The sequence below is a fragment of the Aphelocoma coerulescens genome, chromosome 1A, assembly GCF_041296385.1.
Source record: "Aphelocoma coerulescens isolate FSJ_1873_10779 chromosome 1A, UR_Acoe_1.0, whole genome shotgun sequence".
Lineage (NCBI taxonomy): Eukaryota > Metazoa > Chordata > Aves > Passeriformes > Corvidae > Aphelocoma > Aphelocoma coerulescens.
Genome location: NC_091014.1, coordinates 30355655 through 30381857, shown reverse-complemented (window position 1 = coordinate 30381857; position 26203 = coordinate 30355655). Strand labels below are relative to the sequence as shown.

General features: G+C 36.7%; 2 protein-coding genes across 4 annotated transcripts in view; both read left to right on the top strand.

The window, feature by feature from the left end:
- YAF2 (YY1 associated factor 2) overlaps positions 1-19682 on the top strand; it is a 32122-nt gene extending 12440 nt beyond the window's left edge. The window contains exons 3-4 of one of the 2 annotated variants that reach the window (XM_068997636.1): positions 7727-7879; positions 10478-19682. In XM_068997636.1, coding sequence (XP_068853737.1) covers positions 7727-7879; positions 10478-10715 — 391 coding nt within the window. In that variant the 3' untranslated portion in view covers positions 10716-19682. The other variant, XM_068997644.1, reaches the window with a different exon arrangement.
- Positions 19683-19748: 66 nt separating this feature from the next.
- The window catches only part of GXYLT1 (glucoside xylosyltransferase 1), a 46897-nt gene continuing 40442 nt past the window's right edge, over positions 19749-26203 (top strand). Inside the window, exons 1-2 of one of the 2 annotated variants that reach the window (XM_068997615.1) lie at positions 19749-20643; positions 20824-20907. In XM_068997615.1, the coding sequence (XP_068853716.1) occupies positions 20825-20907 (83 nt within the window). In that variant the 5' untranslated portion in view covers positions 19749-20643; position 20824. Of the gene's footprint in view, positions 20644-20725; positions 20908-26203 lie in introns of those variants that run through there. The other variant, XM_068997606.1, reaches the window with a different exon arrangement.

Sequence of the window (26203 nt, the reverse complement as noted above, 5' to 3'; positions counted from 1 at the left end):
AAGTATGTCAAGATAAGCTTTTCTTGAGATTCCAGTAATGACTGAACTAGAAAAATGGAGATTAGAGTATTACTGTGGGTATCAGATTTCTATTAGCTTCTTGAGACATTAATATTTAGGATAGATTTGAGTGGAAAATGATCTTCAGATAAATTATAAGATATTTAAAGCCTGTACATCTGTATTGCAAAATGACCCAGTGTAGTAATGAAAGGACAGAGTAGAATTTAAATGATTTAACTTCATTCTCAACAAGATTTTAATGCCCTTAACTGTATTCTGTTTAGACTTTAAAAAGACATGTATGAAACAAACATCAGCAAATCAGGATTTTATTAGGGTTTGGAATGTTAACAAGGCATTTCTGAAGTCACTGCTAGATGAGGGAGTAGCAAAAGCTGGTGGAGCAGGAATAGTAGTATATGATTGATGTTAGAAGTCCATTTGAAAAAAGTATTGATTATCTTAGCTGAGTCAGCTCAGTTAAAAACACAGAAGCTGCACAGGAGCAGATAGAAAGGAGCAGATAGAAAGTCTGCATGGCATGAATGAGAGAGGGATACAATCATCTCTTTACAGAAGGTTGCCTTTTAAGCAGGTGTCCTTCAAAAGTAGTAAGTGAAGGGGAAGGTGGGTTTTAGGAAAACTTGAGTGGTTAGTTGGAGGACCTGACTGACTTTCTCTGAAGCCCAGTGAGTAGTTCTAGGTATTTTTTCCTACAAGCTGGTTGACCTTGTTCTTTTATGCTTTGCACAAAGATACTTAATTGGGAATGCCCAACTTTGATTTTAGAGTTTCTCCTACGTGAGTCAGAACTGTGACAAGCGTTCTGGGTTCAGTCCATAATGCATCAGCATACCCTGTGTTTACAGTGCAGCTTTTGGAATGATCTCCGAGACTTTCCCAAGGAGACACCTTAAAAAAACTCAATGTGGAAACTGTAAAGACAAAAGCATTTCTTTTTTTGTACAGGTTCTATTCTTTAGCAGTCAGCTACATGAGTTTGACCAAAGATGACATACGTAGATAGATTATTTACTACATGTGAGACCTTTTGACAATAGCAAGTCCTGTAAAAGCCTGGAGAGTAAAATTCAGGGTGCTAATTGACTAGACTACAGGTTTCTGAGGAATGAGTCCTATCATGCCGTGCTGGTAGGACAGAAAGAAGCTGATGTTCAGAAACATGCTGAACTCATTACCTGAGCTGTGTGCGTTTTAGTGAAGGCCTAAAAGTAGCAAGAAGTTGAGTAGAAGATGTGGGAACTTGCATTATCTTGGAAGCATTTATTCTGTCCTCCTGAATCACCTGAAAGGGAAGAATATTTTCTATTTAAAGAATAATGTGGATTTTTCATTTTTGAGGAAAGTATTCTGTGACCAAGGGTAAGATGAAACCAGTAATGTTTCTGTTCTAGATATTTCTAACTTCTCTTTCTTGAGGAATAAATCTGCTGTCTTGAGCAAAAAGTCAATGTCTCCCTGCAGGGAAGAGAAGTGTAGATAAATGGTACTGCTTAAGGATTAGGGGTGCCTTTGAATAAAACCGCTTTAAGTCTCTGAAGCCTGATTTGATTTGGTGGTGGGGCTTTTTTTCTAAGAAGTGGAGAAAAGGATGAAATTCATGTACAAAGTTGAAATTTTGAAATATATGTGATACCATGTAGAGATTGTACATTTTAAAAGGTGAAAAATTATGAAGAAATACCACAGGCTTTTTTTTTCTCAGGATTTGTTTTTTTTTTCTGGGAAGGAAAACATGGTAGAAGATAAGGTATTGCTGATCAGTCTTGAACTGTTCTGGTGAATAGACAATTCCAGATATATAATAGTTGCCTCTTCTGTTTGATAGTATCATCGTGATCACAGAGGTCTTTTCCAACCCAAAAGATTCTTTGATTCCTTAATATTGCCTGTTTCATTGAATCCTGCTGTCATTCACAAGGTAACTGCTTAGTATTTGGAAGAGAAACTTGAGTCCATGAACCCAGAATCAATCAATACCACCTTGGGCAGCTAGGACTTAACATCCTTCTGTAGGAGCAGGGTTTCACAGACAATTTCTTTCTGATTTTTAAGATGGGACAAGATCTAGTCCAGTAAAACCAGACTAGGGTATTCTCTAGCTATTGGAGGAAAGGTTTGGTAAGTATGCTGACCAGAGCCCAACAGCAGACTTAAGTATCAGGCCTAATGCGCTACTTCAAAAGTTTTTAGATAAGTCATGTGTGTCCATAGCTTTAGAAAAGAGATAATTTGCCACTTGAGACAGGATAAGCCTCTGGCAAGAGCTATTGGCCTGAATTGAAGCCAGAAGGTGGTTGGGCTTGAGAAGAGGAAAGGGAAGGAAAGGATCACGTTAAAATGGAAGCTCTGCTTGGCTGATATTCTGGATCCAGGTTTTCAGCTTGATTGAATGCTGAGGTGACAGTGTTTCCTTAATCTAGACTCATTGTGTTTCAATTGGGAAGCTGTAATTTTAATATTTCTGCTGCAGTAAAATATACAAAACAGAGGAGATAGAGCTTCAGGAAAGAGTGTGCCTTTGAGTAACTTGCCCATTCTTCAGGATGTCTGAACCTTCTAAACTGCACATTACAGATGACAATCCACTTCCCACAACAGGTTGAAAAAAGCACTGGGATTTAATTAGAGCATCAAGATTTCTGTATAGAAAAGTGTAGGTTGTGTTCTGAGATCTGTGGATAATGGGAGGATATGGGTACTGCTTCTGTGTGGACCACTTTAAATCCAGGATGGCTCCCACTAAATCAAAGCTAGTATGTTGGCTGCTCTGTTGGACTGTTAATGTCTCTGCACTGTGCTTCTCGGCAGTCTCGCTTGGCGCGCCGTCTACTACTTGGCAGTCTTTTTTGGCTGGCTCTGGGCATCCAGGATATGTGGCACCAAATGGACAAATCTAATCCCAACTTTACATGCAGGGGTGCCTCATGCTAATGGACTCTCTTGAGATGTAGGTATATTTGGAGTTGGTTCAAGGAAAAACTGTCACAGTTGGCCCCATCATGCTCCTTGTTTCCAGACTGTAGCAGATGAACCCTAAAGCTGATTGACAGATAAGTAATTCAGGCCTGTCAGAATTGGAGCTTCTACTCTGGGTAGTGCAGGAGACATTAAATGCTTTATGGACTTGTGATGGCTACAGAAGCAGCATTGTGCAAATGTAGTTGTGCTCGATATAAATTAAATTCAGCTAAACCCGAAGATGCTTCAGCATTAAGCCAGTTTGGTTTTCTGCATGTTTAATGCATAACTCAGGCAACTGAGAGTTTACTGTACTTCTGGTGCATGTGTTGGTCATTAGTACTGTACATAGATTTTTTTTGTTGTTTTTTTGGTTCTCAAAATGGACCTGCTTTGCTGTAATGAGATCAAGTTACTCACGGTATCAAACTAGTCGAAATACTATTAACATAGGTTATTGGTGAATACTAGGTGAGGGAAATAAAGGAAGCAGGTACTGCTGTGAGATGTCTAAAATTACTTACGTGCAGGAAGATACTGTGTGTTGCAATAGGGATGTTGCAACATGTGTCTCAGTCAACGAGGCCCATGGAAAAGAAATATAAGGAGTGATTCTTGCTAGATGTTTCAGAGATGTTTATTTCTCCAGCCGCATGGCCGGGCTCTGCCGAGGAGCTGAGGCAATCACGGGACCCGAGGGTCCTTTGCCCGCTCAGGGGAACACAAACCAACCAATGGGGAACGAGGCTGACCAGGGCCAGGGAAACCCCGTGCCTCCCCCCCAGGACCACATGGCAGGGGGGAGGGACCCCAACAACTGTGTTGAGCTCTGGGTCATGGAAATTACTCAAGGCAACTGTTCCAGATAACATGTGGTCTTCTTGAGTATTTTTCATCTCTAGGCATGTAAATTGCTGTGCTATAAAGAAGTTTTTTAAGAGTCCCAACAACAAAAACTAGTCCATCCTTTGCAGCATTAAATATTTTCTTCGAGAGCATCAGTACAGGATGAGTTTCCACACACAGATCCTAAAGCAAGACAAGTCTCTGCAGCCTCTATAAATATGCTTTCTAAACCAGAAGCTAGATCAAACCCTGTAAAATAAAATGTAGTCACATCCTGCAACAAGAAGACTAGGGTAAAAATGATGACATCCTTTTTGTTGAGCATTTATGGGAATTTTAGGGAAGACAGAAACTTTACTCTTGTATGTTTGTATTAATGACTGTTGGCTGTTTAAAAACCAAAAATGTTAGTTTTCCTAGTTTTTTAAAGGAAACGATGAAGTATTTACAATCTTGAAAACAACATCGGAATTAGATAATTAATAAAACTGTAATGGATGAGGTTGGAATAGAAGTGTAGGTAGAAGTATGGCTGATGTCAACTTAGAAGATAACACTGTCTGAAAGGGAAAACTAGGTAGTAGAGAAGGAGAGGTGCAATATTCAGGGAGGTACAATATTTGGAGATGTGCAGTATTCAGAGATGTGATGTTTGAGAGCTCTTGGAAGCTCAGTAAATAAGTTTGTTGATATGCCTACAATGCTTAAACCATAAAGTTCACCTCTGTTGGAATGAATTGATAGCTCTTATCTTCTGTAATAGTATATGCCTTTCTTTCTTACTGTTCTCCTTCAAATGACTGAAGTGTAATTACTAGGTAAAAATACAAAGCTTTTAGGGGCTGGCTAAATAACAGGTATTTATGAACATTTCTGCTTGTAGTTCTGGATTGTTCAGTTGTGGTGGTCCAATAGTGGTCCAGTGATAGAGGCAAAAATGTATGTAATCTTAATGCAGAAGATTATAAAGCTTCTTTCTAAACACCAGTTAGCTCAGGTGCTCTTGAATATTCTTTAAGAGAAAATTACCATAAATATAAACAAAAGACAGTGTTAACACTGTATCTACTTAATCTGTAGCAGTGTATTACAAGGAATCTTTAACTGGTTTTGAAAATTAGTAACTTAAAATGTTGTATTTTGGCAAATGATCAAAATAAATTTCCTGTTACAGGGATAGTTTCTCTTACTTTTATCTTCTCTGAAATAGCCTTTTATGCATGGATTTATTCATGCTTGAATGACATGATTCAGCTACCACTAAGCAGGAAAAATTCTATCAGGTTCAAGCTTCATGAGTGTAGTAGAGTTATCTCCTGACACCTGCATGGCTTGCAAAGTGCTTGGTTGCAGTTCATTTTGAGTACCTGGGGAAAAAAAAATTGAGTGCTTGAAAGGTGTTCCTAGCGTTGGGAGATGAATTACTTTTTTTCTTGATTTTTTTTTAAGTATAGGGACATTGAATGCCTCATTTAATAAATTGGGATGTGACAAAGCAGATAATAAAATTTAGAACAGAGATATAACTGATAGCTACAGAAAAAATTGACAACAAAAAGAGGGCTCTTTAATGGAAGGAATAAAATGGAGTGGAATCTCTTGTCACAGCAAAGCCACATAAAAGAACCTCTTGATTAATTTTTAGTGCACCTTCCAAAGTGTGATTTCTCTGTGGGTTTTTTGTCTTTACTGACTTCTGTTCCTTGTTGACAGGATTTTTTTCAGTCTCATTTGTTTCATGGTATTAGAAAAAATGTTCTAAGCCTAGGACTTAGAACTAAGCTTAATTTCCCAGCTGTACTGTAATAGAGATTATCTAGTTTACCCTCAGGAACTGAAATTTTTATAAAATGAGAACTTACTTGGCTAAGATTGTTTTTCCCCCCCTCTCCACCCCTTTTTAGCAAGTTTCCATATTCATGGTGTTTTCCACAGTCCTGGGAAACAATTCATTTTCTGTCAAGAAGTGTCTTAGTTCATAAGTAGCATGTCAGATTATTCTCTCAGGTCACTATTTAGTAATGACAGGATTGTCACTTAACTGTCATGAGAAACTGTATCCCTATCTCCTGGAACAATCTTCAATTCAAGACAGATAATCAGTTTTCTTTGCATATCACAAGTGTGTTCTACCTGAAATTATAAGCTTGTGCATCAATTACACCTTCGTGGTTCTTGCTGTGTTGTGAACTATCATGACAAAAGGTCAAAACAATTCTGAAACAAATTTTCTTAAAAATGTCTTCTGTACTCTGTTAACCTACATATTTGTAGTCCATTAAGTCCGTTTGAGTTGTTCATTGTGGACTCAATACAGTGCATACTTTGCAAGGTCCTAGTGCTCTCCTGGAAAGCCTGTAGTCATATAGTTTTCAGTTGATATAAGCTGGGTAGTTTTCACTTAAATGATTTGTTCCTGTCCTTCATCTCTCCAGAGTCAGCGTAGGCTTAGTTCATGAGTGGGTAAGGGGTAGTCTAGTTTTTATCCCAAAGTTCTATTGTGTTGACAATTTATTAATAGTCTTTCTTTTAATTTATTTTAATTTGTTAAGAACTTACTGTGAAGAATCATGAAATCTCAGCTGATTTATATTAACTGCCTTTCCCACACTTTATAAATTCTTGTAATTTGGCTTTCACTCTAACTTTTGAAATATTGCAATCATTACTGAAAATACAACTTGTTAATGGGAGCTGCCTTGATTTCCTGCATTTTTTATTTTTCTCATCTCTTTGCCCAAGCAAGAAATGCCAGTAGTGTGATCCTGTGGGCTGGGATAAATAAGTATGTGTGTGAGCTGATAGCTTCTGTTGCTTTAATAGTGGTTTTGTATTTTCAGAGTATCACAGTGCATATAATTTGTGCTTTTTCTATTTTAAAAAACCTAACATCACAATCCAACTAACAAAACCCAAGAGCTGGCAGGGCAAGCATTCTTTTGGAGAAGAAATTTACATCTTCAAAGTCTTAATAACAGAACCTTTTTTATATATCATGACTTGAAATTTCTTAATTTCAAAACTACATAGCAAGTAAATACACTTGCAATGGAATGAGTAAAATGTTTCATTTCAAATAGGATCATTGTATTTCAATACGAAACAGAATAAAAAATTAATTTCAAAATAATATTTTGGAAAATGTAAAAATAATAAACTGTTGAAATTCTTTAGCCTGCCATTGCTCTTCTCACACTGGTTTTTAGCTTGGATCAAAACTTGGAAATGAAACCTGCACTGTGTATACTGGTGGATTGCAGGCATATGTTTCTGTTGCCAGCTTCCGAAGTACAGGTGTTCTTACAGCTATATCCTACTAATATTAATTAGCAGTGTATTTTGTTCCAGTGAACATGATAAAAATGATACCCAACAGGATTTATTATTGCCTGCAATGAATTTGTTTGAGCTGAAAACACTTAAGTTTTATTCTATAAGGCAAACAATGGCTTTAGCTCTGGTACCTCAAAGGTCAGCTTTTTCCTTTTTGTGATATGGATTGTCTACTTCTGTATTGGAATAGACTCAGAACAGACCATTTCATCATTTGAAGCGGCTGGGAGTGGGTGGTAAAGTAATTTTTGTCTTTTGGAGCTCACTCTGAGCTCTCTGTTTGGATATGACAGCTGGGAGAAGAGGGCACATTGCAAAGTATGGTCTCTAAATCTTGTAAAATAAAAAAAAGAAATCTCATTTGTTGATAATGCATGTAAGTGAAACAAAAGGCTATAATGGGTTTAAATTTTATATGCTATCTTAATGGAGTGTTAGCAGCAAGATTTGTTTAAACAATATTTCTTCTTACAGTGATAGTTAATGTTAATAACTGAAGTGTAGACAGTTTGAGACTTGCAAAGTCTAAGCATTATGCATGTCTATATATATGTGCACACAGGAAACCTCGACCTGTCTCTCAGCTGGTTGCACAACAGGTTCCTCAGCAATTTGTGCCCCCTACACAATCAAAGAAAGAGAAAAAAGACAAAGTAGAAAAGGAAAAAAGTGAAAAGGAAACAACAAGCAAAAAGAACAGTCATAAGAAAACCAGGTAAAAAATTTAGAAACTTTTGCAGTATTGGTAAAATGTAATTTACAAACAAAAATAAGAAAATGTTCTTTGATTTTACTGCTTTCTAAGTGCTGTGGCAAACAGTTAGGTTATATATTGGTGTGGAGTTTCATTGGTTTAGGCTGTCTATAAAATGTGAAGATCTGCAGTGTGTAGTTGTGGCCAGAAGATGGAGATCCAGCTGAATGAAGAAAGACTTTTTAAGGGTTATTAAGGATATTGTTTTAAGGGTTATAGAAGTATTTGTCACATCATACAGAACTGTTGATAGGCAAATTGATTAATCTCTGGAAAAGAGAGGGGGTGGAAGTGACAGGTTTTCATGCAAAATAGTAGTGGGAGGAGAGAGAACCAGTACCAGACTGCAGATTAGTAGGGAAAAGAACTTGGTTATTGATAGCCTTGTAGAACCCTTTAGCTTTGAAGGGCTGAACTAGGGCATAAATTAATGTGACAGGATAAGGTATGTGTATTACCTAGTGATAGAAGTCTCTATGCTACATCTGGGATGCTGAAAGACTCTTAGAACTGAAAACATGAAATATTGCAGTACAGACAAGCAGTTGTAAAAGCCTTGATCTTGCTGTAAGGAAGGAGGGTGCAAACTGCTAAACCAAAGCAGCAGGTTTAACCCCTAATTCATCATAATCTAAGCATAAAGTTATTGTGGCAAGAATGCTGTGCCAAAAAAGCTGAGAAGTAGATAAGACATGAAGCCTAAGCAAATATGGGAGGAAGTATTGATTTTTTTTTTTTTTTTTTTTTTTTTTTTTTTTACTTTGGAAGCAGTCCAAAATAGCCCAGCCAAGAAATATCCTTTGGGATTAGTTATGCAGAGAAGTAGCAGATGCTTCTGTTGTGCCTGAAATAGGATCATTAGGATCAGAACAAGGGAGAGACTGAGAGTCAAGAGAGAGCAGTTATTAGGAAAGTCATGGTTAGGATTAAGGACACTGAGGTGTTATTTCCTTTCCTTTTTTCATTTTTAAATACTCAAATTACCAAGCTTACCTCATGCAGCTGAAGTTCTTCAGTTATGAAGCATTTGACATTAGTATAGTGAGCCTTAGTTAAGCCAATTAAAAATTATAAATTGAAATATTAGTGGGTAAATTGCAATAGTACAGTAAAAATGTACAGTAAAAAAGTGAGATAGGGAAAGAGTAAAGAAATCTGAAAAATAACTAAAATAAAATCTTGTACCAAAATACCAGTATTACCTTGCATTAAGAATTGCTATTCTTTTTTAATGCTTCAAACAGTTAATTTTTCCAAGAATTGTTTCACTAGGTAGGATAGTAATTAAGAATGCTTGATTTGTTTAAGCAGATTTCTTCAGTATTCTTTGGGGAAAGGATATCCTTTTCTTTTTGCCTTAAAATATGTCTATTATTACTGGAAACAACCATAAAAATCTTCATGCACATTTAATATAATTAATAAACTCCAGGTACACAGCACTTGCACAAGTTGATAATTCTGAAGTTTTCTTTCTATTCCAGTGATGCAGATCTGCAGTTTTTTCTGAGATGCTTCAGTCATGCTGTTTCAGCCTCAGGGGAGCACGATGTCAAAGCCTATCTCAGTTCTAGTGGAGGAAAGGCAGGAGTAGTTTCAGCTGAAGTGAATGGGAACCAATTCTACTTCAAACAAAGTCAGATGATAGCGTAAGGGTTAGGGCTTTGCTGCTGTCACACCTGTGAACATGCGATGTCATTATTTCATTGCAGCTTGAGCCAGTGATAGCTGTGGAGTCAGTTAAATGCACTCAATAAATAAACTCTGCTGTTCATAACTGCTTGTATGTATTCAGCTGTCCGGTACCAGTTTTTCATGGTGATCATGGGAAAGGACTAAATTGAAAGTACTTTATGCTTGTCACTAGCAAAAATATGATGGCAAAATGTAAGTAAAATTATTCTTTAGTTCTTTTTGTTGTGAAAAATCAAACAATTAAAAGATTAGATGATGTTACCCTATCAACACTGTATGTAACACTCATCTCTGCATAATTTAGAACAGAGCCTATGCCAGGAATACCAGAGTTATACTGTGAACACAAAGTCCAGTTCAAATAGTACACTAGTGATCCTAGTGAGGTTTTGAAATGAGGTAACACCTGCTGCAAGTTAGCACTGTCTGTGCTGTTGAATTCAAAAGACAGACACCAACATCTTCATTACTGAGCATAATTTTCTACTTAGAATTGTTGCTTCAGTCTCCTGCAGAGATGGATGTTTCCTTGGATCAAATTTGTAACTTTGCATAGTCACAATAAAGACTTGGGTTTCAAAAGTGAAAACATTCACATACATATTTTTGCACAGTGACATTATTCATCATGTCAAGTTCTAAATAGTTTTAGAAGAAGGTAATGTGTTCTATTCAACTATTTCAATGTAAAACATACTAGGAAACCACCATTAATACTTCTGGTATATTGTTTTCCTACATAATACATGTTGCAAAAAGAAATCTTATATACACGTTTGTTCTCCAGAGCTCCTAAAAAGTAGGAGGGAGACAAGATAATAAGATGGTGTGTGTGCTTTTAATATGATTATTTCCTTTATTTAGGCCAAGGTTGAAAAATGTGGATCGAAGTAGCGCTCAGCATTTGGAAGTTACCGTTGGAGATCTGACAGTCATTATTACAGACTTTAAGGAGAAAACTAAGTCGCCACCTGCTTCCAGTGCTACTTCTGCAGATCAACACAGTCAGAGTGGTTCTAGCTCTGACAACACAGAGAGGGGAATGTCCAGGTCATCTTCACCCAGAGGAGAAGCGTCATCACTGAATGGGGAATCTCATTAAAGTTTATTTCCTCCAGTTTCTTTAGTCTCTTCAAAACATGCAAATACATAACTTCTGTCACCTGTTACCACATTTTCATGACAGATTAGTCATGCATAATTGATATGTTGAGTGGACATGATGCAGTTAAAAAAAAAAAAAAAGGAAAGAAAAAAAGTGCAGTGGTAGAAACAGTAACAGCATGAAGCTGAGTCAAGGGAGGTTTAGTTTAGATACCACAAAAGGTTTCTCACCCAGAGAGTGGTTGGGCACTGGCACAGGCTCTCCAGGGAAGTGGTCACAGCACCAAACTTGACAGAGTTCAAGAAGTGTTTGGACAATGCTCTCAGGTGCATGGTGTGACTCTGGGCCTGTCCTGTGCAGGGCCAGAATTTGGACTCAATTATCCTTGTGGGTTCCTTCCAAGTCAGCTTATTCTGTGATTCTATAGTAATTTAAATGCAACGTACAAATGGTTATGAAGCATCTTCAGACCAACTTTTTCATCTTCATGTGTAAGGGTGCCATGAAAATGTGGTTTGAATGTTCATTATGCAGTGTTATTGGTATGTCCATTTTCACTTTTAGTTTAGTGAATTCTAACACAACTCTTGGAGTCTCTACTATTGGCATGTACTGAATTTAAATTTTTATAACATAGTTCAAGCTGCCTAAATATGTATTATTTGAGAATTGTGAAACATAGTTATATGTATGCAAGTCAAAGATCAACTTAATCAATTATTGCTGCAACAGAATTTTCATAATAATTATCTTCTTAAAAACACCTGCTGGTACTTGGTGTGGTTAAATAGGAAAAATGTTATTAAAGAAAACATTTGTATGGATTTTTGCCAATGTTTGACACATTTTACTAGATTACTGTTACTGAATTATGTTGATGGTTTTACCAATATTTTTTGACACTTAAAACACTTATTGTAATGTTTACAAGCAAAATAGAAAACACATTCTAAGCATTGATTAGTTAACCTTGCAATTCAGGTAAAGTACTGCATTGTCGCTGTACACTGGTATTCTGTGTTGTGTAACAAATACTGAACCTCAGATGGTGATGCATTTGGCAAAAACTATTTGGAAATATGAAAGTTTGGAAAAGCTTTAAAAAGAACAGAACTGCAGTTCTCATTTCTGCTTAGTGCTGTTTCCTTGCCCCAGATTTTTCTAGTGTCACGTAGTCACTTATGATTTCAGTACAGGAATATCAGATGCTGCACAAGAATAAGGAAATAACAATTCTATTTTTTTTTTTTTGTTCCTGAATAAATTTCTTTAATATTAAATTGGCCTATTAGAATATATTATGTCATAAATAATTTGAAGAAGACTCAGTATCCTACTTTATGGCATAAACTGTCAACATTTACGCACTTAGCAATATACTGATACAGAGCAGAACTATTTACAATACCATCTGGTATTATGTAACATTACCAATAAAATATTTTTGTGAATACAGATTTTGCATTTTTGTTTACAACCAATAAGTGTTTTGATACATACATACAATTCATGTATAGATTTTAAATTATATATTCTGGTTCAGTACAAAAGTCCATTTAGCTCCTTTTAGTGAGGTAGTGCACTTACACTCCTGTGAGCCTTTTCTTTTTCATTCAAAGTAAATATATTTTTAAGCCCATGTGCAAGTTGGATGGACCTTCTTGGTATTGAATCCAGCCCCAAATTATTACCAACATATGATATGTCTTCTTAACAGCTTAAAACGATGGATTTTTGTAGCCCCTGACAATTGTGATGTTTGGTGGTTTCTTGTAGTAATGTATTTTTCTGTTTTTAATGCAGTACTTACAGGCACAATGGTACTGTTCTATTTTGTAAGATGCTAGTTGTGAAATACAGTTAGTTGCATAAAATGAGAGTCTGATGTGATATCTGAGAACATACATACCTCATCCCTTGGTGTTGCTGTTTAAACTTTTTAGACATCAAATGTTAATTATAGGCTAATTCAGATGGATAACTACTGACCTGTTTATTATGTATTCTGCTTTATCTTACTAAATAGGATGTCTGTTCATTGCTGTTACCTGGCCAAATTTAGTATCTGTAAAACAATGCTTTTTAAGGTTCTTAAATGTTTTTGGGGGCCGGGCTAATGTTCAGAATAACATACACTAGTTTTTAAAAGAAAAATACATGCTTCTCAACTTTATTTTTTTATATTTTATTTTTAGGTGGGACTATTTGCAGAATATACTGATGTAATGGATTACAAAAGAACTGAAACTGCTTAAAGTAAGCAGTTTAAGGATAGTAAATCTCATTGCAAGAAGTTTTATGAAATGTGTTTCTAATTTAAAATGTAGTGAATGCTAACACATTTCAGAATTCCTTGCAAAGAAATAATAATCTATTACGAGTAATTCACTAAATGGGAAATGTATTTTTATTTAAGTTTATGTGAATAAACCACCCAGCACTGCCAACAAGAGGACTCTATCTTCAGAATTAAGTAGCCGTTTGGTTTGAAAGGAAGGATGGAGTGGATTTTACTATGATTCAACTGTCTCTAGAGAATAATCTCAAAAATGTGGTACAAGTATGGTTATCAAAAGGAGTGCAAAAAGTCTCACTGTTCTTTATGGAACAAGACACTGAAGAGCAATTTCTACTACAGGTGCAACAGAAGTCAGGATCTAAAAAGCTGAGGTGGTTTTAATTGAACTATTAGGTTGCCAGAGTTTCATTGCAATGATGCTTGTTTTAGCATTAAGCAAAGTTAGGTTTTTGCCTGTTGGTGATTAAAGGGATATGACAATACTGACAGCAGAGTAGACAAATTCTAAGCAAAATACTGCATTTGAATCTGTTCATAATATAATTTAAGTGAACTTCACTTTCATAATTTCTAAATAATTTTGACTTGTAGTAATCCTAAGTCCTTTTTTCTAACTGTAAATATATTTAAAAGCATCTTTACTCCATTTATAAAAAGTGAAAATTTAATGTTGTAATGTGTTCTGATTAGCTAAGTTTCTCTGTGATTGCTCTCTGCATAAGAACTGTTATTTGTTAAATCTATATATGCACCAGTCTGCAACAGCCATACATCCTGGGATGTTAATGAAATGGTGGCCCAACAAAGACAAGTGTGATAGTGTTCCATGTAAATGAGTTCCTTTATGTGCTGATTGATTGTCTGGTTTCAGAAAGGAAAAGGGGGGAGAAAAGGGGGAAAATTAAATATAAATAGTTCATTGATAAAGGGTATAGTAATTCAGTCTCTTATCTTCCTAACTTTGCCATTAATTATAGGTGGTATAAGAAAAAGAACAATATACAGTTGAGACTGATTTCTTTTTTTCATTAATTTAAATCTACATATTAGAGATAAACAAAAATTCTTCTCAGTAGCAGGTTGAATTATGCCATATAAAATCTTGATTCCAACAGAGGAGGTAGTAATAAATAAATTACATTTAAAAATTTAAATTTCTTGATATGAAGAGTCATGATATTAAGAATATGACTGAAGTTTTAACCTATTATGTGTTTATCTAGATACTTGGTGTTTTGGGGCATAGATTGTAAAATCTCAAAAATGGTTTGATTTTATAATTTGTGCACTTTACTTTTTTTTAATATTATGAATAGCACATTTTCAAGTAGCCATGCAAGACAGAGTACTTTCTAGAATTTGTTTCTATTGGTTCACTAGTGTTTAGGCAGGTCTTCTAAACTTCACATCTTGCAACTTAGATTCTTTACTTTTTTTCTCTCCTGTCTCAAAAGCCTGACAGTTTCCTACATTTTGCTGATTGATTTTACTTTGTTATACAGGATTGATTTGGCATGGAACTGTCTGTTGTGTACTTTTCATCCAGGGTTCTTTAACTGTATCTGTTTGGGGTTTTCTTTCTCTAACATGCCTTTATTTGGCTCTTCTCCCTACTAGGGAGTCTGGGTGTACTTCATTCAAAATCAGAAACTGTAGGGAAATAGAAAGGCATTTACATTTAATTTCTCCAAAGGCAACAGCAAGTGCTATACTTGTAAATTTAGCCTGTGCCTACTCAGGAATAAGATAGGTAAGATAAAAATTTAATGCTGGTTTTGGCTGGTGGACCAGTCAGTCAAATATGGCATTTTGCAAATGCATACTTCTATCTCAATGTTAAGATTTGGGTGTGCTGGAAATACAGTTTGAGTTTTCAGAGGTTTTCCTAACCTGAAATTATGCCCCAACTTATGTCAGAGCAGTCTCAATTTGGAAGGTTGTAACTTCAAAGTAGCAAAAACTGTACAGTAAAATCATTCAAACTGTAGAAGCTCGGATGATTTTCTTTTGTGCTCTTAAAGTTTTAAACAGAGGAGAAACTGTTAAAAGAGACTTAGAAGACTTGTCTAAGACAACAATCATATATTGACTTTAGTTTGATATCTAAAGAACCCATGTTTTAACAAGAATTAACAGGGTTTAACCACTATATTAAATTTGGAAAAGTACTTCACAAGTTAATTACAAATCAGTACTCTATAGATAAATTATTATAACTTCCTGCCTAGAATAGAGTAAATGGTACAACAGCAATGGAAAACTGCATGCTTGCTGGAAAATGCTATTATCCAACAGCAAGTGATGTTTACATGACCTTCCTAAGACATTGTGCCAAAAGATTGTGATGTCTGTTAATGAGGCCTAGGAGTCCAGGTGTGTTCCCCCTACCTAAACTGTACCATTGGATTCAAACAGTGAAAGAAAAAGCAGTGGGAAAAAAAATCAGTTTCAGATTGTAGAGTTGTAGTAATGCAGGAGCTGATTACAACCTCTATTTAACTGTGTTGATGAAAATTAATAAAAACAAACCACCACTGAATCACTCTGATGTATTCAATCCTAATCTTGCTCCTTTTATTATGGGAGACAGATAAAAGTCATCAGAATGAACTTGCTCTGTCTGCTGATGGCAGATTTTAGGAGCAGACAGTTTAATGGGCGCAGGAAGTTTTAGGTGTACTTTTAAGAAGTTAAACATGGAAGATGAAGGGCAAAAGCATATTCCGTGGCTCCTAATGATTATTAATAAGAATTATCACAAGGGATTGCTGTCCCTTTTGGGGTTTTGTAAAAGACAAAATTGTAACCTTATCACTTCTTGTCCCATATGTTTAAAAAGAAAATTACCACCAGAAAAAATATTGTTCAGTAACAATATTCTAAAAAGTAGTTCCAAAATGTTAATTGTTTTGTAGAGAGTACGGCATATCTTGGCAGAGGGAGGAATATTTGAGCAGGACTATGTTTTCAGGATCTAGGCCACCTGGAAAAGTGTAGTCTTTAATTACACAGTTTTCTGTCATGGTTTAACCCCAGCTGGCAAGTAAGTACCACACTGCCCTTTGCACATTCTCCCTCTGTGCAGTGGGTGAGAGAATTCAAAGAGTAAGAGTCATGGGTTGGGATAAAGACAATTTAACAGGTAAAGCGAAAGTTGCACATGCAAGCAAAGCAGAACATTCACCACTTCCCCTGGGCAGGCAGGTGTTCAGCCATCCCCAGGAAAGCAGAGCTCCATCACAGGTAGTGGTGACTGGGGTGAAAAAACAGCACTACTCCAAACATCCCACTCTTCCTTCTTGTTCCCTCAGGTCTATATGCTGAGCATGACACCACATGGTCTGAGATCTTCCTGTGGTCAGTTGTGGTCAGCTGTCCCAGCTGTGTCTCCTCACAACTCCTTGTGCACCCCCAGCCTGCTCACTGCTGGGGTGGGGTGAGAAGCAAAAAAGGCCTTGACTGTGTAAGCTCTGCTCAGCAACAGCTGAAATATCCCTGTAGAACCAGCATGTTTCCAGCACAAATCCAAAACGCAGGCCCATGCTAGCTACTGTGAAGAAAATTAATGATCCCAGCCAAAACCAGCACATCTATATATAAATATTGATCTTGGTCAAAGCAAAGTGAATGTGCTTCCTCAAGCTTCTAAGACATGTAGCTGTAGACCAATGGACCTTTAATTTACAATGGAGTTACTGAGAAGATAGCTGAGGAAAAGAGCCTATTAATGTATTTTTTGATAACTTGCTACCCACATGCATGTGATTTTCCTCTTCTGTGTGAAGAAGCAAAAGGATGCAGAAAAAGGAAATAAGCATAACCCAGGCTAATGAAATGTGGCTCTTTACCCTCTTACCAAGATCACTAGAGTCTGCAAACTGCACATTCTGTTTGGTTCAAAGATAGTCCCAGTGATTTGTCACTAAAGAAGGATGGAGTTGTTAAATCACTTTGCATCTATTAAGACAAGTGAGGGGTCAGGCCGATTCTACTTTCTGAATATCCACTTTGGGAACACAGAGATCTAATCTGCTGTTTGTAGGCATCTAATATATAACTGCCATCCATGAATAATCTATTTCAAACTGATCCTTCTTTGCACAGAATAAATAAAAGTGCTTCAGTGTCAAGCCCAGTTCCTGATGGCACAAGTCTCTGAGCAGGAAAATCTGGCATCTGACTGATCATCTTTTACTGTAACAGCCTTCAGCTATGAATTAATCTAGGCAAGGGGAATCTTCAGGTTTTATGTATTATCGTTACTCCCACCTCTGAAGGAAACACATTCTAATTCCTGATTCCTTCTCCTTTTTTTTTTTTGTTTCTCTTAAGTACATCTTGAGGATGCAGTGAGTTTGAAGTAATTTATTATGCTTGCTTTTGTAAGTGAGGAATTTGACTGCTGTTCCCAGTTCTTCAATTATATTTTGGTAAGATCAACATGGTCTTTCAGAATAATGGTATGGGGATCTTAGAGGTCAATATCAATTTTGTTTCTATATAATTGACTACCTGAACAGATTCTTGCTGAGCAAACTCAGTTACACTGATCCTGTACCATTCAAACGCTCTGAGGTACCTGGCATTCTGGGATGCCAATTATCTGCATTTCTGCAAGTGGTCTTATTCTATGCAGGGAGGCTTCCATATGTGGCAAAATAAGCAAAATTCTTTCCAACTGATGGAGGCAGAATGTTGCCAAGTAAAATGCTCTTAGTCCCTGCTGGAGACGGAGATCTCAGGAGCATGCACAGGTACTGAGTTCTTTCTTAGCTTTCCTACAGAAATTCTGAGTAGGCAGCTTCTGTTTCTAAAATGTAAAACACCTTCAAAAACCCCCAGTCCAACAAAAAGACAGAGGATAACGAGGGGGGAAGGAAGAACAAAGAAAATGTCTTTCCAGAATAATCCCTAGAAGAGCCATATAATGGCTTCTTTGTCTTTTTTTTGTCTGTTTAGTGTTCCTTTCTCTGTGTACTGTAGTGGAAGTAGGCAACATCACACTTCTTAGAGGTGTGTCTTGCTTTATAATTCTTGATCCCTGTTGGTTCAGTGACCTTTGGCCTAATTGTGAATTGAGTAGTAAATACCATGAACATTTCACTCTTGGATACAGGTTATTTATTGAAAGGGCAAAAGTTTTGATGAAAGAGTTAGGAACAAAATTAATTCCTCTCATACAATTAGCCACTACACAATTTTAAAGGGTCTAATTCCTGGACTGCTAAGAAAAGGATAGCTTTTTGTTGCAAGGGTAATAAGAACCCAGACTAGAATGGATGTGGTTTCTGAAGAGTTTTGTGGCCAGTAATTCATATGGCTGTTTTCAGTGATTATTCCACACCTTAACTTGTTAATCTTGAAGCGTTGTTAGAGCATCCTCACAAACAAATCAAAACTACCAACAGTACTGTCAGATGCTCTTAAAATTTACTAAGTGCCTTACACAGAGCATCACTGAGGCAATGATTCAATTGCAAGGAAGTTTGATAAAAGATTTACTCCTCTGGATGAAGTCACAGGTTATCAGTTGTAACCAAGGTGATGTTCCTGGTTATACACATTAGAATCTTACATTTTATTGCTGATACAAGTACCTAACAAAAAATAGTCCAGAAATTTTTGAGGCTTTCAATTTGTAAAACATCCATTCTTTGGAGGAGATTTTTTCTTCTAGTCAGCTGTGATGGTCTACTGGAATATCACAGAAGTGAATAAAACTGGATGCTTTCACATTTCTCAGTTTCTCAATCAATGACAGTATTATCTTTCTTGGGAATGGGTACCTAAGTTGGTTTTGTTCATAGGGTTTATGTTTATCCAACTAGTTTTTTAAGGGTTTTATTATTAAAAAAAAGGGCTTGTTATTTTGAAAATAAAAATCTTACCTGCCAGGTGTCTTCCCCAAAATGAGTAAGTGCCTTTTCTGTTCTGACTCTTAGAAGTATTTACTTTGTCAGATTGAATCTGAATGTCCTGGATAAACCAACTATTAAGTACTGAGAGCTACCAATGGCTTGAAATCCTTTCACTGAAACAACAAGAGACAGATTGTAAGCCACTTGAATTATTTTGAGACCTGATGTTATCAGAAGTTTTATAACTGCTACGAGTAGTATACTTCTAAGAACAATGTAACTTTTCAGGAACTTGATATTGATAGGAAATAAATATTTATTAAAAGAAGTATATTAAATAAATATTTATTTACCAATTTGAGTAAGAGAAAATGTTACACCATGGGGGCAACAGTCTTGCTGTTAGCAGTCCTGACTACTTAACAGAAAGTAAAACTGAGGCCCTGGACTCTAACTATAAAAAAAAGGGTGGTATTTGGTGAGAGATTGGGACTGTAAATCTTATGTCCATGTTCTAATAAAGTAATTTTTCCTACCTAAGTCTTTACCAATTCTCAAAGCAGAAAAGAAAGCATGAGCAGATATCAGTAAGAGGCCCTCTGGTTTAATTGGTGCTGCTTCCTATCTCTAGAGGATTTTTTTTAAAATTTTTTTTTAAACTTTGCTCAGGACTGGTACAGCTGAAAGTATATTTTCCCTTCATTCTTAAGCCTAGACTTTGAATGGAGTTTCTCTGAGACACTTTTGTAGTGAAATCGTATTCCCTACAAACATTGAAGACAAAAATAAACATCTCTGTGAATGAAAGATTTTGTGTGGTTGTAATTTTTTAATATATGCAAATTTCATATAAAAAAATCTAAAGGTGCTCTAGGAAAACCATAGTATATTGATCTATTTAAAAGGTCTCTGTGTAGCAGTCAGAAAGTACAATTTGCATCATGAGATGCTACAAATTTTCTGTCTGATAAACTATGTTCAATTCCAGTTAAGCACTCCTTTAAATATTAAAGATGGCAATACTTTGCATTTAGCCTAGTGTATAGTAACCCATTGGGATACTGCCTCCAACTGACCTCTTCCTGACCTCAGTTCAAAGACTATATTGAACAATTTAAAATTCTGAAAGCTTGGCAGGAAAGCTGGGGGGAAGTGTCTGGAAAGAAAGAAACAGTAGGAATCACAGTGCAAAGACTATTTTTTTTTCTATGATAAATGCTACACAGTTAATGATAATGAAATGGTTTAAAAATTTATGCCCCTATAGTTATTTCACATACAGTTATTTCACGTATTGTTGGTTTCAGAGGAGCATAAATAGATGTTTTTGATGCCTAGAATAGTGACACACATTGAAATGCCTTTCCCAGGAATAAATAAATACTTCTTGCCTGTGAGCAATCTGACAAGAAAGTATTTTTGGTGAAAACTAATGTAAGTGCACTACAATCTTGACTGGCAGTGGTGATGCTTAGGGTGTCTTATGATAAAATGGTAAATAAAATTATTTAATTGTTCAGAACCTCTCTCTGAATGTATTTGTACTGTCTAGGAGAAAGTGCAAGAAATACAGGTGGGCAATTTGGGGATAAACAACAGACAGTGGGAATTTGATCGCAAAGTGCCAAGAGGACCCTGCTAATTTACTGCAGAGATGATTCATTACTGCTTTTGGTTATGATGGAAGTTGAGATATTCCTGGGAGTACTGCTTCTGAAGCAAGAAACTATGAAAGCATCCGTGCTTGCAAATTCAAGTAACAAAGGAGGTAAGAAACTTGAGAAGGGGGCTTTGTCTAAGGCTTCATGTCATTGTATATAAAAACTGTTCTTTGCTACTGAAGCAGGTTATAAAACAGTGGTCTGTGTGGGTTCTCTCAATTTGTCTTCAATTCTACAGTTCCCATGTTCAGTTGTCTGAATTGTTTGTCGTTTGTGTTGCTTTGCAGCATGAGGCAGGGGTCCTGCAAGGCATTCTTGAAAGAAGCTGATTCTCCTGTAAAGACCGTCGGAGTTTCCCATTTGTGTAGCAGGTAACTGAAGTGTCGGCCATGAGTATGGGACCTCATCTCCACTCCAAGGAGGCAGCATGGAAGACTGATGCCTCCTTGGGTGCAGAATGCTTTAAATGCCACCCTGTCATTGTTGGGCACAGATCCCCAAGTGCAGGCAGCAAGTGTTGGGAAACTGTTGATGTCACTACCAAATTGGGTACTAGCAGAAATACTGACTAAATTGGCATCAGATACCAGAATAGGGCTATTGTCACTAATTAAAGGGGTCTAACTTAGCCTTACTTACTCATCTATTTTGCAACCACAGAAGGGATTCAAAAGAGGAGAGCAAGTTGTAAAGCTCTCCTATCACCCTTTTATTCATTTCTTTCTGCTATTGACTGTTCAGTAAGACTGCTACACAATTATGGGTCTGAAGATCAAAACAAATTTCTTAAATTCCACACAAATGTTTTGGCAGCCATGGGAGATCACAGCATTCCCCTGCAGATATGGGCCTGGTGCCTGGAGATAGTTTAGGACAGTGTCCAAATTTTTTTTTACCCTTTCTTGTCCTGGAAAAAAAAAAGAGTAAAAACTAAATTTGTAAAGTTACAGATTAAAGATGGGCAAAGGAAGGCTGAGTTATGCGTAAGTACAATCCTGAGCTAGCAGAACTTCAAATTATTCTGGGTGTTTCAGGCTCAAAGTTCAGCACTACACGATATCCCAACTACTCTCTGGCTCTGCTGCCACTTGTGCAGCGGGAGGGTCTGAGAACAATCCAATTGACACCACAGCTAAGGCAGTGTAATGTCTGCACTCTCCAGGGCATGCACTGGGCAGTGCAGGGCAGGCTGACTGCCTGACTTCAGGCATGACCAAGGCTGTCACCAAGTGTGAGGGTGCTGGGTGCCTTAGGCACTTGTCAGTGATGTGGCTGTTCTATTCAGTGTTAAAAGAAGCAGTCAGTAAAAGAGGGCAATATTAGTGTCTTATCTCGTCTTCCTGATTATTCAAGTACTAAATGCTTTAAACAACTACCACATTTGACTGCTTTTGAAGTAGTCATGGTTTTCAATTTGTATTTATAAAAATTAAGCAACCCTTAGAGAAAAAGAGAGACAAATAGTAAGATTTCTCTATCTCTGACATTGTCTCTACATTGGTTGACATGTTAAATTCTACTTGAAGGGGGAATAAAACCAGGGTACAGATGAACAAAAGAAAAAGGTAAATAAATTGGCAAAGTCAGTCAACACTTTACCTGGTTTGACTGACAGACCACTTTCCAAAACACCTCCTTACTGAATGACCATCTGTTGTCTCTTCCATTCAAAATAGGAGCTACTGGCTCCAGTGTATCATCTGGCTTGCATTGCTGAATGGCTCTTAAGGACCTGACAACTCTCCTAGACCTCTATTTCCACTTATAAGGACAGCTGGCAATTGTAATTTAATTTTTTTTCCCATTTTAGCTGTTTGCTAGATGCAGTTTTGCTTTCCAAGACATGCAGCCTTTTTCTGATAGGAAAAATAAATACATAAAATGCATAAAATTTTTACATCAAACATGAAAAAAGAAACCCTAAAATAAAAGTGTGGTTTTCTGTTTATGGTTTGAAGATTTCCTGAGCTAATGCATTCATTTTAAGGATCTTCAAAAAAGTGAAAAGGATAACATACTTAGTACAAATAGTATAAATTCACTGTGTGGAATCTGCACTGTTGCTGTGAAATGGAAAAGGTAAAAAGTAGTTACCTTGGGTAACTACTTTCAGATTATTTGATATATTTCATCTTAAAAATTGAACTTTCAAGGCATAGTGCAAAGTTACTATTGCACATGTTTACTGCTAGTAAATATTTTTCCTATTAGAGGAAAAAATATATTGTAGAAATTAAAAAACCCCGATCTGGGTGTTGGCACTCAAAACACTTGATGCTGTAGCAAACAACAGCAGGACACAATAAGGATTTTTAAACTTAAGTGTAGTTATATGTAAACAAAAAAACAAGCAAAAACCAGCCCTGCTTGCCTTATTTCTATATTTTTTTGTATATGGTATATTTGTGTAAGTAAGTAAGTTTGCTTTGACTCTTCACCAAAGTACTTTAAACACAAATCATAGATTCACAGAATGGTTTGGGTTGGAAAGGACCTTAAAGGTCATCTAATTCCAACCCCCCTGCCATGGGCAGGGACACCTTCCACTAAACCAGGTTACTCAAAGCCCCATCCAACCTGGCTTTGAACATTTCTAGGGATGGGGCGTCCACAAATTCTCTGGGTAGCTTGTTCTGGTGTTCCCCATCTTCATAGTGAGTTTTTTCTTTGTTGTATCTGACGTAAACCTACCTTCTTTCAGATTAAGGCCATTCCCCCTTGTCTTACCAATTACATGCCCTTGTAAGAAGTCCCTCTCCAGCTCTCTTGTTGGCCCCTTCAGGTACTGAGAGGCTGCAGTAAGGTCTCCCCAGAGCCTTCTCTTCTCCAGGCTGAGCAACCCCAGCTCTCAGCCTTTTTTTCATAGGAGAGGTCCTCTAGCCCTCTGGTCATCTTCATGGCCCTCCTCTGAACTCTCTCAGCAGGTCCATGTCCTTCTTATGTTGGGGACCCCAGAGCTGGATGTAGTACTACAGGTGGGGTCTAGTGAGAGTGGAGTAGAGGGGCAGAATCCCCTCCCTTGCCCTGCTGCCCACGCTGCCTTCATGCAGCCCTAGGACAGGTTTGGTTTTCTGGGCTGTGAGCACACATTGCCAGGTCATGTTGAGCTTCTCATCAGCCACTGACTTAGAGACAAGGACGTCACGTAGGACAGTTTCAGATGTTTTGCACAAGTGCAGGTATGTGACATCTGTGCATTTCCCTCATCCACCAACACTCTGAGCCCACTGCAGAAGGTCACTGAATTTGTCAGGCATGATTTGCCCTTAGTAAGGCCATGTTGGCTGTCACCATCACCTCTTTATTTTACCCATGCCAGGCACAGTCTTTGGAAAATTTTAGATTATGCAAAGAAACAAAAGTCCCTTCTGGACTGATATTCTGGAGCTTTATATGTAGAAATCTTTACAGAAAAGAAAGGACTTGACACACAAATATTGAAAAAAAAAGATTAAAAGAAAATTCTCTTAGTGCTCCTAGAGAGTATTCATTCTGCTTTTTTAATATAGTAAACTACTAAATACTGTGCAAGTCTGCATATATAGATCCTTATTTATTTATTTAGGGCATGAAAGTTGAATTTTCTTAAGAGGAATGATACAAATATTGTGACTAATGTTTATTAACTTGCAATTGTTCACAAAGCATCTATTAAATAAATTTTGAAATATACTATTGATGAAGAAATAATTGATTCAAATTAGAAGAAACTAGGAAATTTGCAAAGTATCACACCACTTCCTCAACTGCTTACAATGCAGCTTACTTAATTTTGTGCACCTTTGTCCTAGATGTTTTTTCTATTTCTATTGCCCTGGGGTGTTATCGTGGTTATCAACAATAATTGTAAAATATTTTAGGCTCTTGCTTGAAGTAGGTTGAACACACGACAATGCTAAACAATGAGAGCTAAATAGGAAAGGAATGGGGGAAGGTAATAATATTGTGGTCATCATCATTAATATTTTTATACCTGAGGAAATTTGAAGGGTTAGGTTCAATAAGAGTGGAAAGTAGTTATACCAAACTAAGTATTTTTCTTAAAAGATAACAGGAAGGGAAAAAAAGTGGTATCTGGCAGCAAGAGAAAAGTGTCATTACCCCAAGAAGTCTGATGATACCATATGTACAACACATGGCAGCAAAGCTGTTTCTTCCTGCTTCCCCAACCTTGCAGTCTATCATAGCCAAGTGCTGACGCTGCAGCTTGTATGAAGGGGCATGTGAACATCAAAAGAAGTGTCTTTGCCTTTGAAAAACCCTTAACTGGTCTTCATACAGGACAGCATTGACACAAATCTATCAGCACAAAATCTTATTGCTTTACCAACTTAATTAATGGTTTAATTTTGTGAAAGAACAAAACCGGGGGAATGATACAAATGCATCTGATTAGGACTATTTTTTTTTAAATTTAAGTTGATCTGATTTATCTCTTGATCTAATGAGTTGCTAGAATGTTGGTTTCCTTTTCTGGCTCACAGTAACTGCTCTTATGACCCTTGAACACACTTGCAGAAGTATCAGATGCTGATTCTTTCAAAAAAATTGATTGTTTTAACTACTTATTTAACACCCATAGTTTATGAAGATAGCTTTTTTCTGGATTTGGGCTATTTTCTGGACATAGTAAATAGAATTGAATCCTAAAGATACAAAAGTTACCATGGATAAATAACTAAATTCTAGTCAAGAAAAGGATTTAAAGATTTAGACTCATTAATAAAAGGAGAGAATCTTGTGTCTAATTGTAACTCTTCGTGTTTTGAGTTAATTAAAGACTGGCAGACCTTGTAGCATAAAATGTTACATATTTTTCATTAACTATTCATGGTTAGTAATAAAGATACATAATTATTAATTTTTAAAGAATTTATAAACTGAACTGGGTAATTAGATACTGTCTGATAATGTTTCTTTTTCTCAGTGATACAATTTGGGTATGGCATTTCAGTAACTTTTGCTTATCTTTCTTGCTCACAAGGCCAAGTTTGTAGTAAGAAGCATTTTATCTTTTATCAGACCAATTGATAGATTAAATGGACAGATTTTGCAGTGTGAAAAAAAACCTTGTGTAAGTTTAGCTGCTTTGGCTCCCCAATAGCATCAGAGAGCTTAACAAAGATGCTTTCTCTCTGCCCTTGCCTTAGTTATATTCTTAGAGCACTGCAGATGCATTCTCATTCATTAATTATTCACATATTATTGAACAGCACTGAATGAAGAGAATCCTTAAAATTCGTATTTGGGTAATGACATGATTGTTAATAATAATAAAAAAATCTCCCTATGTCACCTCTCTTTAGCATTCCTTATTGATTCTTTTCTCCTCTAAGAATATAGTTTCTTCTTCTTCTGGAGGAGACCTTTATTACTGGCCATCTGCCACATTCATTCTTGGTGCCACTATAACACTTCAGACCTCATTTTCCCTGGCTGGAACACTCTTCCATACAAAAGTCAAGCGTCACACCTCAGCAGGGATTGAGTGGTCTCTGCTTTTAAGCTTGCTGTCAGTAAATACTCCATCGTATCTCTCTACTCTGACTCTCATATTGCTGTGTTACTCATTCCCTGCTATATGGACTTTACAATGTTTGTAAGGGGCTATGAAGTGGGAGTGCAGGAATTCATGGCACAGGTCAGCAGGTAGGTATGCAATGAGAG